The sequence below is a fragment of the Perna viridis genome, chromosome 10 (assembly GCF_037379345.1).
Source record: "Perna viridis isolate PV_CMFRI_1.1 ecotype Kerala chromosome 10, ASM3737934v1, whole genome shotgun sequence".
NCBI classification, from domain to species: Eukaryota; Metazoa; Mollusca; class Bivalvia; order Mytilida; family Mytilidae; genus Perna; species Perna viridis.
The window spans coordinates 105,380-120,670 of NC_142454.1; the positions used below are offsets into that span (position 1 = coordinate 105,380).

Sequence of the window (15,291 nt, forward strand, 5' to 3'; positions counted from 1 at the left end):
CGAACAATAATCCGATCCATAATCAAGTCAAGTCAAAAATCAATCTGGCAAAATAGATGTTACACCAACGGAGCAGATGTTGTTGCAATGGTCCTGACTTGGTACAGGTATTTCAACCGAAATGATGGGTTAAATCTTGTTTTACGGCGCTAAACCTCACTCTTCCATTACGGCGTGAATATACCATTGCTGATTAAATAGCATTTGCATGCTATTGTACAAATTGGTAAATCTGAAGCCACATCAGCACAAAGAACAATATACAAAAAAACAATCATTTGTTATTATTTTAGAAGAAACTTAGAATTTTTCAACGAAGCACTAATATCTATAAAATAATTTGGTGAGAGACCTTTTGAGACACATTTCTTCATACCCCTGATTCAGGAGTCTGTAACACAGGTATTCGTGGCGTTCATGAAGTATCAGAGTAGTTAGTATCACCAGCGTAGCGAACCAATTGTGAATTATAAACACCATATCGAGATGTAGGTCCAAAAAAGATGCAGAACAGCCTGTTTCTGTAATCTCCTTTATCTCGAGCTCTGGTAGATATATTAACGGTAACCAAAAGAGGGTTGTTGAAAGACAATGCATCATCTATTTATCTGTATGTAAACTTAAAGGATTTAGTATCTTTTCTATTTTTATTCTTTACGAGATTTTGAAGAAATTTAGTCTCGTACGAATATAAAAAACAAATCGGCTAGGAGAGGAACACGTTAGTGCGCAATGGAATACCAACATGTTGTTGAAAAATAGCTCCTCCAAATGTGACAAATATGTTATCAATGAGGAAATCAAGCATATCGCAAAACTTATTTTTTGTATAGCATACTTTTCCCTTCTGTGATGATTTAGAAAACAATATATGGATTTGTATCAAGAACAACATATCTTTTCAAATCAGCAAAGGATTTACGAATTAATCCTTTCAAACGAAATTTCAATTTATCATGTGACAACGTAGTGTAAAGAGTATGTGAGTCAAAATTTGGAGAGAAAAAAATATCGAAATTTTATAAAGTTGGGGTAATATATACATAATGTTTAGGTAATAAAGTATTTTGACCGATGCGACACCATCTATTTCCTCTGAATATGAAAAAGGAATTAATAATTCAGGTATTTTAACTAATATTCCAAATCTGATGGCATCAATTGACAATTTAGAGTGAAATGTATTATTTCCATTAGTAAACAACATATAGTAATCAATCAGCCATGAATTCATCGAGTGTGTTTAGACTATTTATAAACTACACAAAATCAACTGTGCACCGTCCATGCACAACTCGTAATTGCCAATACAGTCCAGCACTCGTGAAACCCTTCAATCGCACAAGGCGAGGAAAGAAAGGAGGCAGAAACGTTCAACGTCAAATACGAACTGTAATAGATTCATAGGATTCCAAATTCAAATGACCCGTGCAGGTCCGGGTGTCAGAAGAATAGGTCTGCAGCAGCGCTAAGCTTGTCGTAAAAGGCGACTAAATAGTGCACAGAACCTAGCCGGAGGCTTGGGCACTCTGTCCACAGATCAACTGGGTTGTGTGTTCTAGATGGTGAAAGGGGTACTCCTGGTGTGCTACATCCTGGGGATGTCAGACTATAATACGAAAAACCTGACTGCAAACCATAGTAGTGCATCGTGTTGAGAAAGATGTCACGTCAAAAAACCCTACTGTGGTATTCTCCCGGAGTAGAAACCGCAGGGCTCCGCCACAGGAGCCTAAATTGCCCGACCCTATCCACCTCTCCCTATTTCCAGTGGTAATCAAAATTTGTCGACCCCATTATCCTTGTGTCCCATCCCATTTTTCATTCTATCATCATTTCATGTTCATTTTAACATCAACTTCATGTTCATCGCCTGAATATAGCTGAAATATTGCTGCTCGGGCGTTAAACACCAACAAATGAACCAAATTCAAATACCATGGCCCCGGTGTATGTTATAGCAATTTAATAGAACTAAAGACCAATGACCAATAAGAATATAGCAATTTAAAAGCTTCCAATGAAACATGAGTCACGTATAGGGAAACAGATAATAAATGTCCTGTTTCAGCATTAAATTTGAACAATTTAATCAAGATTCCTAGAACTGCTCCACAGAAAATAAGTGAACATTATCTTAATGTAAGATCAGTGAAAATCAAAACTCTGTCAATAAGTGATTTTATTTTTGATAACAACATAGATATTTTGGCACTAACTGAAACATGGCACGGGACAAATATTGGCAAGACTGTACTTTCTTAACTCCTCCTAAATACTCATAAAATTCATAGTGTTCCTCGACAAAAACAGCGGAAAGGTGGAGTCGCGTTGTTTATAATAGCAATATCAACCTAGACATTGTTAAACCATCAGGTACGTTTACACACTTTGAGCTTCTAGAATGCATCCTTAGCTCTAAAGACATCCGTTGTTGACTGTGTTATTTACCGCCCACCTACATCAAAATTTAACAAACTAAAACTTTCAACCTTTTTCTAACAGCGGTCAGACTTTCTGGACCAACTTGTCGTCAAACCAGAAGAATTAATCATTGCGGGCGACCTAAATTATCACGTCAATGATTCACATGACGGCGATGCGCAGAATTTTTCTTACAAATACTATCGGATCGTGGACTCTCACAACATGTCGACGGTGCTACCCACATGCATGGACACACCTTAGATGTGCTAATAATAAGGGAGCATTGCCCTAGGATGCTAAAGCTACCGTCGATTCGGGATCCGGGTATCTGCGATAATAAAGGTACGCCTACTTGTGATCACTATGCAGTATCTGCACGTCTCAAAATCTCAAAACCACCAAAAAAGCGAGAGACTATTTCGTGTCGGATGTATAAAGATATGGTTATAGCCGCAATTTAAATCTGACATTCAACGTTCTGCTTTCAACACGTCTTCAGGATCAGTGGAGCAGGTAGTAAACATTTACAATTCCAAGTTAAAAACGATTTTAGATATCTGCTTCGAAAATTATCACGGTTAGAAATAATAGTGAATGGTACACGCCAGACCTTCGTGATTCAAAACGTGAGTGTCGGAAGGCGGAACGTCAAATGAGAAAAACAGGCTTGACAATCGATTTACAAATTGATATAAATTGATTTACAAAGTTAAAGGTTGAACGTTAACTGTTCAGCTTTTCGAAACTTAAAAAGACTATTTCTAAGGCAAAATCTCTTAATGTGGAAATGATCAAAAACAACTGGTTAACTTACAAACAATTTAATTGGCAATTCCAACGAAGTTGTTCTACCTAAACATGAGTGTCGTTACGATTAAGAAAACAAGTTTAACACATTCTTCATTAACAAGATTGAAACGATCCGCTATGGTCTCAGTATGACACAGATGGGGAGTGACAGTGCAGACGTTGAAACTAATTGAACTAATTGATCCGCAGGGATCTGTTTTGGGTCCAAGACTTTATTGTATGTTTTCTAAGCTTATCGGAGAAATTTGCAGACGACATGAAATGCTTTATCATTGTTACGCTGATGATTCGCAGATATATTTAGTAATTGAACCAATTGACAACTGGTCCGAAATATTCACACGACTTGAAGCTTGCGCTGGCGAGAACAACTCATGGATGAAGAGCAATCTATTAAAGCTCTCACAAGATAAGACTGAATTAATTTTCGCTCCGAAACATCGGCTCAAGGAATTTAAGAAGTGTCAACTAGCTCTTGATGGTACGATAGTGTCAGATGCAACTTGTGTAAAGAACCTTGGTGTACACTTAGACAAGTCATTAAGCATGGAACAATACATTTCCGCTGTATCCAAGTCATGTTTACTTCAAATCAGAAAGATTGACCGAATTCGTTGGTACATTAGGACAGTGCTTGCAAAACATTAGCGTGTTTCCTCATAACATCGAGATTGGATTAAGACAATTCAATTTTATTTGCTGTGAAATATAGTGCCTAGAACAAACTTCAAAGAGTTCAGAATGCTGCTGCCAGATTGATATCACGACACAGGAAATATGACCACATAACATCTGTGTTAATTGACCTACACTGGTTACCTGTTCAATTCCGGTGTCAATACAAACTCATGCGTTTTTAAAGCACTGCATGGTATAGCTCCAGCATATCTCCAAGAGCTTCTGACTCTATACCGCCCATCAAGATCACTAGGCTCCCAGAACTCAGTGACACTGGAAAACGAAATCGTACGGTGATCGTAGGTTCAACAAGGCAGCTTCCACTTTATGGAACAAAAAGTTCCGGTGAACTACGAGTTTTAGACAATATTAACATTTTTAAATCCAGACTGAAAACTCGTCTTTTTAGGACAGCTTATGATGATCTTTATAAATTTTGACGTTATAATGTTTTATTGATGTTCTATTTTATCAATGGTATTTTTAACACAGTAATGTTATGTTTTGGATTTTTACTTATTAAATGGTTACATTTTTTATTGTTTTTAATTCTTATTTCAAGACGTATTTCAAAACTTATTAGGTTTAAACAATCCTAATTTCGGGGATTTGATACATCGCATCTACCCAAAAGAACTTGAAATAAAGGATACTACAGACACTGTAAAGTCAGCCTTATATCTTGACCTACACTAACAAATCGATGGTAATGGAAAACTATTGACCAAACTTAACGACAAACGTTATGACTTTTCATTCCGAATTGTCAACTTTCCTTTCATCTGTGGCAACATCCCTTCGGCTCCTGCGTATGGAGTGTTCATATCACAACTCGTACGCTATGCCAGAGCTTGCCGAAATTACACAGACTTTTTGTATCGCGCTAGAACTCTTACAAATAGGCTTCTGGAACAGGGTTATGTTGCTTCAAGATTGAAGTCATCACTACAGAAGTTTTATGGTCGTCATCATGAACTAGTGGATCGTTATGGTGTATCCATCAGCACCATGAAACTGATTTATTCAACGGGTCATAGTTTTCTTTCCTCGTTTGTCTACCCAGGACTTGACTTTTTATGAGCAACATGGCGGGTGTTTCAAGAAAAGCAGAGGACGCTTACCCTACCAGTGCACCTGGTCCATGCTCCCAGTTTTTAGTGGAGTCCGAGTTGCTCATTTACTTTTGTTACTTTGTTTGTATTATTTTAGTTACTTTATGTTCTTTGTTGTGTATGTCTGTTTTCCATATGTGGTCTTTGTCCTGAATTAAATTCTTTTGATTACCGCTATAACCTTGGTTCCCTTGATTACTCTTTCAATTAAATGATTAAATATTAATATATAATCTATATCCTAGATATTTTGACTTTTGCCATTTTTTTAAATTCATTTTCGATTCAGTAATTGTATTATATTTTTATACTATTTAAATAAAGTTTTAATACTTAATTATACTTTAATCACATAGTTCGTAATTTTTTTGTGTTCGTCTTTTCTTTATTTGATATCTAATATACATAACTATGGTTCTGAATAATATTTTTATTTTCATTCTCTTGTATAATTTTAGGTGTTGATTACTTTGTATTGTATATCATTTATATGCTGTAAAGCGCTTAGAGTAAATGTAGTTTAGATTGGCGCTTTACAAATATTGTAAATAATAATAAAAATAATATGATAACATCTTATTTGTTTAAAACAAAAATATTCACTGTTATGAAAAGTGTCCATATTCATTATACATGGTATGCAAAAACGATTTCATTGAGTATAAAAATATTAAACTTGAATAAAGTTTGGGTAAAATATTCTTAATTTTAACCTTTTTGTATGCCAAAAATATTGAATTGTTTATATGGAAAGTATACGTTTTAATTATACATGGCACATTTCCATTTCAATTAATAAGTAAACTTGACGTTTAAGAAAGTTAACAAAAACGTTTTGAACTGACTATTACATGTTTGATTCTGTTTTATCAGTTTTGAAATATTGAATTTAATCTGACAAAAAACCTCGAACAAATATGAATGCCCTGTAATTTCGCAGGGCCAAAATAAAATTCTGCAGCATTCTATTACATTTAAAATTTACCATTGTCTGAAACCAATTAATTTCTATATGTAGTAATTCTTAATGACATGTTTTCATTCCAAATTCCAATGTTAAAGGAACACTAATTTTTGCATTGGAAACAAAGAAGAACGCTGCTTGATAAACCAAAAGAGTAATCAAGGGAACCAAGGTTATAGCGGTAGTCAAAAGAATGTAATCCAGGGACAAAGACCAGACATAAAAGAGTAATCAAGGTAACTAAGGTTATAGCGGTAATCAAAAGAATGTAATCTAAGGACCAGACATGGAAGACAGATATACATGACAAAGAACATGACGTAGCTAAAATCATATATACAAAGTAACAAAAGCAAACGAGCAACTCGGAATCCACTGAAAAGCTGGAAGCATTGACCAGGTGCACCGGTAGGGTAAGCATCCTCTGCTTTTCCAGGAACATCCGCCGAGTTGCTGATCAAAAGTCAAGTCCGGGGTATTCGAAAGAGGAAAGGAAATCTATTAAGAATGAAGCACGAAGCACGCACACGATAGGCACGCGCAAATGAATCCCACACTGCACGTTACACAATCCAACGAAACACACGATACACGGACATGAAACACGGTTAAATGGGAATATTACAAGTTTCAAGAGGTATAAGACATAAATGTTGTGTATTATATTTTTTGTTCTTTTTTCACAGCAAAGTGAAAATGAGCTTGGATGTTTAAGTAACTTTTATCTCAACGATTTTAATTACTAATTGTGTTAACATTTTTATTTAAGTAAATATTGGTATTTTAAGGCAACAAGTACGTTATAAAATTGTGTCTGATGTCAAAAAATATTTTCATGCCCATTGTAAATGAGTAAATAAGACATTAACCTCAGCTAGGTTATAACGTTATTTTACGTCTCTGATGATAAACTGATCATACCTAATCCATCCATCGAACATCATTGTTTTTCATAAGTTTTAAATTACTTGCTTTTACAAATTGTACAATACAATAATAATTGTGTATATACTTTATAGCTATGTTAAGTGTTCATCAATCGTATTATAATTTTTTTTTAATCGTTTATAGTTTGATTTCCACTAGACTTTTGGTTTCCTTGATTACTTTTTGGAGAAAATGTACTAGAACTTATCCATAAATATTTGTAAGAATGAAATCTTGGTAAAACTTGCACTTTTATCAAGATACCAGGGTGATATTTCTTCACTACTCATGTTTAAGTTTTTATTTATTTTTTTTTTGTAGAAACAGATCAAAACCAAACAAATGTTACGTCTTTACTATGATCATGAGTCAAATGTTTTGAAAAGGATTTGGTACACGGTATTAGTTTGTCTTACTTGCATTAAATAGTACTTTCACCAGTCTCTATTTCTTCTTTAAAAAAATTCTCAAATTGGGTTATTTATTTTACTGAGAAAAATCTTAAAATATAAGCTCATAAACGCACTCATGCCAAAAATATTGCAAAAGTTCAATAAGTATAACGAAATGAATGTTTACGATTTACGATTATAGTAGTGTGTTTAATAAGTTATAAACTGCAAATTGTTCATGGATATTCAAATTACATTAAAACAAGGAGATAACAGATGCAAGTATAGAAAGAGATATGTTTGGTTATTATATTATATTTTTTTACTTTGTCCTTGTTTGTAACTATTATATTGATAAGTTGTTTAATTCTACATTTTGCTTTCTTTTTTTTCCATTTTTTTGGTGGGTTTGGATTCCATATTTTATATCTTATTTTACGATCAACACTTCTTCGATTTCAGTGGGTTATATATTTTTGTTTTCTGAACCAAATGCGAATTACGAATAAAAAACACAAACAAAACATACTGATTTAATATGTTTACTCAATTTTAAATGTTACCTTTCTTATTTCACATAATTTTGTAGAAATGAACATATTTATTTATTTATTTATCAATTTGATCATTCTAAGTTCATATACAATTACTTACAAAAACCTTAAGTGATAAATGTTGTCTGCAATGTCTGTGCAATATTTGTTTTCTTTTTGCAGTATAAATATATGTTTGGTTGTTGTTTTTGTTTTTTTTTTTTTTTATAATTTGTTTTATTTCAACGTTTTATTCGAATTAAACAAGAAAACCTAGTCTCTTGACTTAGAGTTTTATATTTGCCATTTTTATCGAAATTCTTATCGTGAATAAGTATATGTGACCTTATCTAAATTTAAAATTTGCCGTTTCATTTGTAATGTTATTTAGTTTGGACTTTGGAGGAAAAGGTCATGACAAAATCGTTTAACCTAAGCTCTTTGGAACAACTGCAAAAATGATGGTCATATAATTAAGTATTGTTTAAAAATAGATATTAACAATTCTTTATTATATAGTATAAGAGTAATTTGGGGAACCATGATTCTAGCGGAAATCAAAAGAATGTTTTCCAGGGACAAAGATCAGACATGGAAAACAGAAAAAAAACAACAAAGAACATAAAGTAACCTAAATAATACATACAAAGTAACACACTTGACTCCACTAAAAAGAAAACTGGGAACATGGACAGCGGCACCAGTAAGGGAAGAGTCCTCTGCTTTTCTAGAAACACCCGCCGAGTTGCTCATAAAAAGTCGTCCATGGTAGAGGAAAAGTTTATACATTTTTCCAAATCTATTCTATTATTGCTTCTACTCAATACAATATTTTGAATTTTTGCATAAAGTGAAGCTTTGTTTGTAAACAATTTTAGCTTTATTACTTTCGAATTCCCGTGGTCCTTTCTACCAACCATGTACCAAATAAAACTGAAAGTTAACCAAATTCAGATAATATAGGTCACTCACAAAACTTTTCGAAATTATCATATGGCACATTGTACTCCTCTCCTTGCTGATCATTTCCTACACTCCAATATATCATTCTTCATCCATGAATGAATGTATGTTAGAATAGTCTCTATAAGATATTCAGTATATTAGAGTGTTTGTGCGGTTTTTTAAGTTTTCTGATTAACTGTTTATTCTAGTTTCACTATTTGTGTATACAGTGTTTATCTCACAACTCATACGTTATGCCTTAGCTTGCCGAAACTACGACTTTTTGTATCGCGCTAGACTTCTGACAAATAGGTGTTTGGAACAGGGTTATGTTGCCACAAAATTGAAGTCATCACTACAAACGTTTTATGGTCGTCATCATGAACTCGTGGATCGTTATGGTGTACCAATCTGCGCCATGAAAACTGATTTGTTTAATGTGTCATAGTATTCCTTTCCTTTTTCGTCTACCCCGGGCGCTTGACTTTTTATGAAAAACTCGGCGGGTGTTTCTAGAAAAGCAGAGGACGCTTACCCTACCGATGCACCTGATCTATGCTCCTAGTTTTTAGTGGAGTCCGAGTTGCTCATTTACTTTTGTTACTTTGTATGTATGATTTTAGTTACTTTATGTTCTTTGTTGTGTATGTCTGTTTTCCATGTGTGGTCTTTGTCCCTGGAATACATTCTTTTGGTTACCGCTATAACCTTGGTTTCCTTGATTACTCTATAATCTTTTAACGATAATACGTTATCTATATAGCGGAAACTGAGATTAAGAGATCTAGCTAATTAATGATTTTTTTTTATTTGGGGGGGTGGCAGATCGGCTATAAAGTCGGCGTCATAAGAATGAATGCCGATCGTTTATTGAAAAATGCGTACTCCACACTGGACAAATTTGTCGTCGATCAAATATTACAGCATTTTGAATGAGTAATCAAGTAACCAATTTTGATAAATTTAAAAACTTCTTGTAAAAAATGTTTATAAGAATCTTGCAATTCTTAAATATCTGCAAATGAAAAGTAACAACTCGAAGCATGTTCATAGCATACCGAAATTCGGAAAATTGCTTTTATTCAAATAAGGGTAACAACAAAATTACCAAACATTAATCCAAAATTGAAATGAAAATATTCAATTCTTTAGGGGATTCGTTTTCCTTGTTTGAATCTATATATACAAATTCATACATCGAAAAAAATACTAAAATCTGTTAAAAAGGCTATATTGGTTCTTCAGGTTGTATTCTGAGTCTGAAATTGTAAGGGTTGCTGGAGTTTCTAGTCGAAGAAGTTTTGTCGAATTAGAACAACTCTTCTAGCAGACCATTATATAAGAAATATTAATAATATCAATACATGTATATCACCTTGAAAAATGAAGCACTGATTCATTCTATATGTTTAAGTTTTATTTGGACTATTTTTAGCAAGAATTCAAAATAGAACAAATGTTACATCTTTATTATAAAAATGCCACGATGAGCGAATTCGCTTTTGTCTCACCTTAAATGTGGCTTTCATCAGACGATGCTTCTCTTGAATTCACGTCATCATGCTCTTGTTATTTGAAACTTTCAAATAATAAATTCAGATTGATATCTTTTTTACGAGAGAGAGAAAAAAATAAATACTAAACATATGTGATCGTAAATGCACTCATGCAAAATTATTGCTAAGGATGAATAAGTATGTATGCAATGAAATGAATGTTTACCAGGTTTACCAGTGTGGTTGATATCTGGTTACTTATTTACATGTATATATATACTGCAAATTGTCCATGTATCTTCAAAATACTTTAGAATAAACGTGTTAATAAGGGGATTAACAGATGCAGGTATAAAGGCGGTCTCTTGCAATTAATTGTAATGTCAATATCATTACATTGTCCCTGTCAAGGTTTACCTGTTACCTTTCTGTACGTACTTTTTTGTCATAGTAAATGTAGACTGCTTCCGGGGCCCTTTTCGTTTGGTTTTGTGCTGTTTGCCATTCGGTAGGTATTTTTCTGTCTTTATTGATGTTTGTACATATGTATTTATTTTAAGTTTATTTTTTACTTATACTATATATATATATATATATATATATATATATATATATATATATATATGCGCCCTGGCCGTTTTGGGCGAATACGATATTTTCCGACGTTAGTAGAATTTGTTTGGTCGAAAATATTGATTAAGTTATGAGGCATTTTTTTAATATCGGAGGTTATATAGTGTAATTTTTTGCTGGTCAATCGATTGGTCAGTTGTATTTTAAGTTTAATTTGATGAAAAAAAAATTCTCCCCATCAAATTTCGCCCTTATTATATAATACTCAAGTGAAAAAAGTTGTTTTGAAACATGGATATGTTGGGGGAACCAGGAAAAGAGGTTCATTTTTAGGGTAAGTGTAATACATTATCAACAGCAGCATTTTCGTTGAGATTTTACCACCATTTCAATAAAGAAAGACACTTATTCAAAGGATTGAAGAGCAAAATTTTCTCATGAAAAATTCTACGATTATTTGGGACTTGAATGTTCCACAACAGAACCTCGAACGATAGCCACACCCATATGCGTTTTTTTTTTTTTTTTTTCTGACTGTTATCCGAACATAAGTCATTCCAAACAGGTAACCATCCTTTTGCTATAAGGAATTTATCGGACCTTTTCATAATTAAGGATAATTAAGAGGTACCAGTATCGTATTGCATATCCCTGAGCGGGTGTACGTCAAAACATGGATGCCATAAAAATATAGTGCATTTTCTTTTTGCCTCTCTACAAACTAATGTTTTGTCAAAAGACATGAACAATGACTTAAAAAATAGAGCAAACATCACACTGTAAGATGAAGAACTTTTTTAAAAGAAAATCTAACATAATATCATAAAAATGTTCCACTGAAAAGGTTGGTTTGGTGAGTGCAAAACGAAAGTGAAAGTAGGGAAAATGGCTATTTATAGTTCAAGACTACTTTTCTGTCCAATCTTCGTGGACTCACCCTATTTTCTTTGCGGGAAATTATTTTTTCACATGTCCTTAGAAATGCTACATAAGTGAAAGTTTTATTGAATCAATTTACATATTTTTTAAAAAATCCTAAAAATATGCACTTCACTATAGAAGTCTATGGGAAAATTAATACGATACTGAGACCAAGACCCGAGACGATTTGAATGTGTAATGGCAGTACAGGCAGGTAATCAAGTCAAGTAAACCTTATTTAAAGTCGATAAATCAAACAGGAAATATAAGCTCTGTACAACTTTTGAAATCGTCATAGTGTAATTTTTGCTGACTTACAAAATGTACACTGCTCTCGCAGATTCATCAGCGGTAAGACCTCACTAACCTACATTCAAAACAAGGACGTCCATTTTAAAAACATTTCAGGTCATTTTGTATTGGTCCAAATTTCCTCTGACACTGCAACCCTCTTCTTTTTATTTGGATATTGATATGCCGGGTTGGGGTCAGAATGATGTGCCATACAAAAAGTACCGCCCTTCAACTGCTTGTATTTGTAACAACTTTCAAGAATCAAGTTGAAATTGTGCATGTCATATCTACCTAGTTTGATTCCAGGATCATTTTCCTGTATGCTGATACCAAATTTGCTACAAAAATTACCTTTTTTTTTGAAGTTTTGATCATTTTCCATTTGAGACCCTGTTTTGTTGACATTTAAAATGTTTTAAAATTTTTGAACCGTAAAAGAGAGCATGTTACTTTTGGAACGGAAGGGTAGTACACACGTGAGTTTTCTGTGGAATTTTGAAATATTCTGTTAGATTCCAGTCTTAAAAATCGTTTCTGCTCTGTTCCTTCCATAATGTAATTCTTGTAGTTAATTTGGTATTAGCATACAGGAAAATGATTCCAGAATCAAAGAGTAATCAAGGGAACCAAGGTTATATTGGTAATAAAAAGAATGTAATCTAGGGACAAAGACTAGATATGGAAAACAGACATTCACAACAAAGAACATAGAGCAGTGTGGAAAACAACCGCTCGCCAAATACGAGTAGATGTGTATTTTGGCGAGTTCTCATTTGCTTACACTCGTCAATTTGGCGACCATCAATTGATTGGCAAGGTCCAAGGAAAGTTAACCAGCCAACAGGTTACTTAGTAAAACATCCCTTAACATCATACATTATAAATATGTTCCCTTCATTTTAAGAAGTTTAGCTTGAATATTTCAAGTGAATTTTGGCATGATATGCACAATTTTATTGACTTGTAAAGCATTGTTTACGATCTGCCATTTTAATTTCTGGTAAATGGGATGCGCCAAAACCTAGGCGACGGTCCTGATCTCGTATTAGTATTTAAACGAAATTATCTTGGTAATTTAAGATTTGTTACCTTGCAAATTAGTTGTTTATTGCTAAAATAAAAATGAACAAGAAATGGAGTACTTATTTTGTTACTGTAAAGTACTTGAAAAACTTAAATGGGAGGGTATATTCGAAAATGGAAAAGTTTTTGATAAATTTAAAAACAAATGAAAAGATAGTTGCAGAAAGACAGGAGATAGTCAAATCCAAGAGAAAAAAGATGATAGTACAGAAAAAAAAAAGAAAATGTGGGTAGTTGAATTTATATTTGACTAGCAAGATCAATATTCCACTAGCCAGAATGGCAAGTTGGGGAAAAATGGTTTCTCACACTGTAGAGTAACTAAAATCATACATACTAAGTAACAAAAGCAAGTGAAAAACTCGGACTCCACTAAAAATTGGGAGCATGGACCAGGTGCACCGGTAGGGTAAGCGTCCTCTGCTTTTCTAGAAACACCTGCGGAGTTGCTCATAAAAAGTCAAGTCTGGGTAGACAAAAGAGGAAAGGAAAACTATGACCCGTTGAATAAATCAGTTTTCATGGTGCAGATGGATACACCATAACGATCCACGAACTAGGTAGGTGTGACATGCACAATTTCAACTTGAAAGTCATTGCAAGCGGTTGAAGGGCTGTACTCTGTGGTACCGCTGAATCTCCAATTTTTTGTATAACACATCGTTCTGACCCAACCCTACATATCAATATCCAAATGAAAAAGAGGAGAGTTGCAGGGTCAGAGGAAATATGGACTAATTTTGTATGTGGACCATATTAGCTAAAGGATTGATTTAGAGATAAGCCTCTTGGTGACCTGAGGCCAAGCCCTCCAATATGGATTATGGTTATCTTAATTTCCATTGCCTCTTTTTCTCTAGGCAATGTTAAAACGCAAGGGTGTTAAGATACTGATAGTGATAGGGATTTTTTGCTAAGGAGAAGAACGCTTCATTGATTTTCCAGATGTCAGAATGACAGGACAGTATTAAAGGGATGGCATTTTTTTTACAAGAAAACAATCGAATGCCATCATACTTGCATTGATATGTTGTGGTTCATACACTACATGAAATTAATTTTCAAACTACATAGGTACCCTATGGAAAATGCATTACTAATAATTGCGCTCTTGTATCCTATAGAGAATGTGTACTATCACATTCACTTTTTTTCTTCATCACTGTTTTTTGGTGCTTAGCTTTCCTGCAAACTCTGTGGTGACTTTGATCATTCTTTTTTTTTCAAAATTGATGCTTTTTGGGCTGATATTGAGAAAAAGTTTTTCAAAAAGGCTATTTTAATGGGCAATGAGAAGGGATGCATTGAATGGATAGGGGCACGGAAGTCCAAGTCAGGTTATGGGGTCCTAGTAGTGAAATGGCCTGATCGAGAGGGCAAAAGGGAGACTGCACACAGGCTTTCCTACATGATAAGGCATAGGATCACAAGGGATGATTTTCAAAAATCTTTTAATGACAAAGAGTGCAGCCATATCTGCCATGAGAAACTGTGTGTCAAGCCAGACCACATAGCCATATAACAACATGAGTTTAACCAGGAGAGAATTCACTGCAAAAGTCAAGGCCTCTGCTCAAAATCACAGAAACCATATTGTTTAATATTTCATTTTATTAATATAAAAACTATTTTCTAACAGAAATTCTCCTTTTCTTTTTTTTACACTGTAGGAATGGTCTGTGTGTTTGTTTCGAGAAGAAGGTTTCTGTTCTTTTTCACTTTTCAGTAGCGAGTTTTTCTCATACGCAATAATTTCACTTAATTTTTCATACAGTTTCAGTGATGTCACTAAGTTTTTAAGTAGCTGGCTAATTAGATAAAGTAGGTGGCGAACCCGCCCATTATGGCAGAGGGTCCGGGGGCCGCTCGCGGCCCCCGTAAGCTCTGGGGTAAATGGTGCAATATCCTGCATTCTAGGGCTCTCCTGGGCCATTGTACAGGACAATAAGATTACAATTTTTATACAAGTTTCTGTTTGTTAAGCCTAAAAAATGTGATATTTTTTAAAAATTTTGAACAAATTGTTTATTATTGAAAAGTTCCCCATTGCATAGACCCTTCTTTTTTCCACTTAAGACAAGTGACAACAAAGTAATTATAAATAATTTGAGCTTTTAATTATTTTTTTTTTCTAAA

At 33.8% G+C, this 15,291-nt stretch overlaps 1 protein-coding gene and 1 pseudogene across 6 annotated transcripts in view; both read right to left on the reverse strand.

Annotated features, from left to right (window-relative positions):
* Positions 1–15,291, reverse strand: part of LOC148604034 (uncharacterized) — a 128,027-nt gene that overhangs the window by 12,908 nt on the left and 99,828 nt on the right. The window contains exons 1-2 of one of the 6 annotated variants that reach the window (XM_088547755.1): positions 7,335–7,459; positions 377–4,188 (exon numbers count right to left, since the gene is read on the reverse strand). The exons of 1 other annotated variant lie outside the window; for it this stretch is intronic. In XM_088547755.1, the coding sequence (XP_088403881.1) occupies positions 377–600 (224 nt within the window). In that variant the 5' untranslated portion in view covers positions 601–4,188; positions 7,335–7,459. Of the gene's footprint in view, positions 4,544–7,334; positions 7,465–15,291 lie in introns of those variants that run through there. 4 more of the 6 variants (XM_088547754.1, XM_088547757.1, XM_088547753.1 and 1 more) reach the window with 4 other exon arrangements.
* Positions 4,053–15,291, reverse strand: part of LOC148604035 (uncharacterized) — a 14,454-nt pseudogene continuing 3,215 nt past the window's right edge.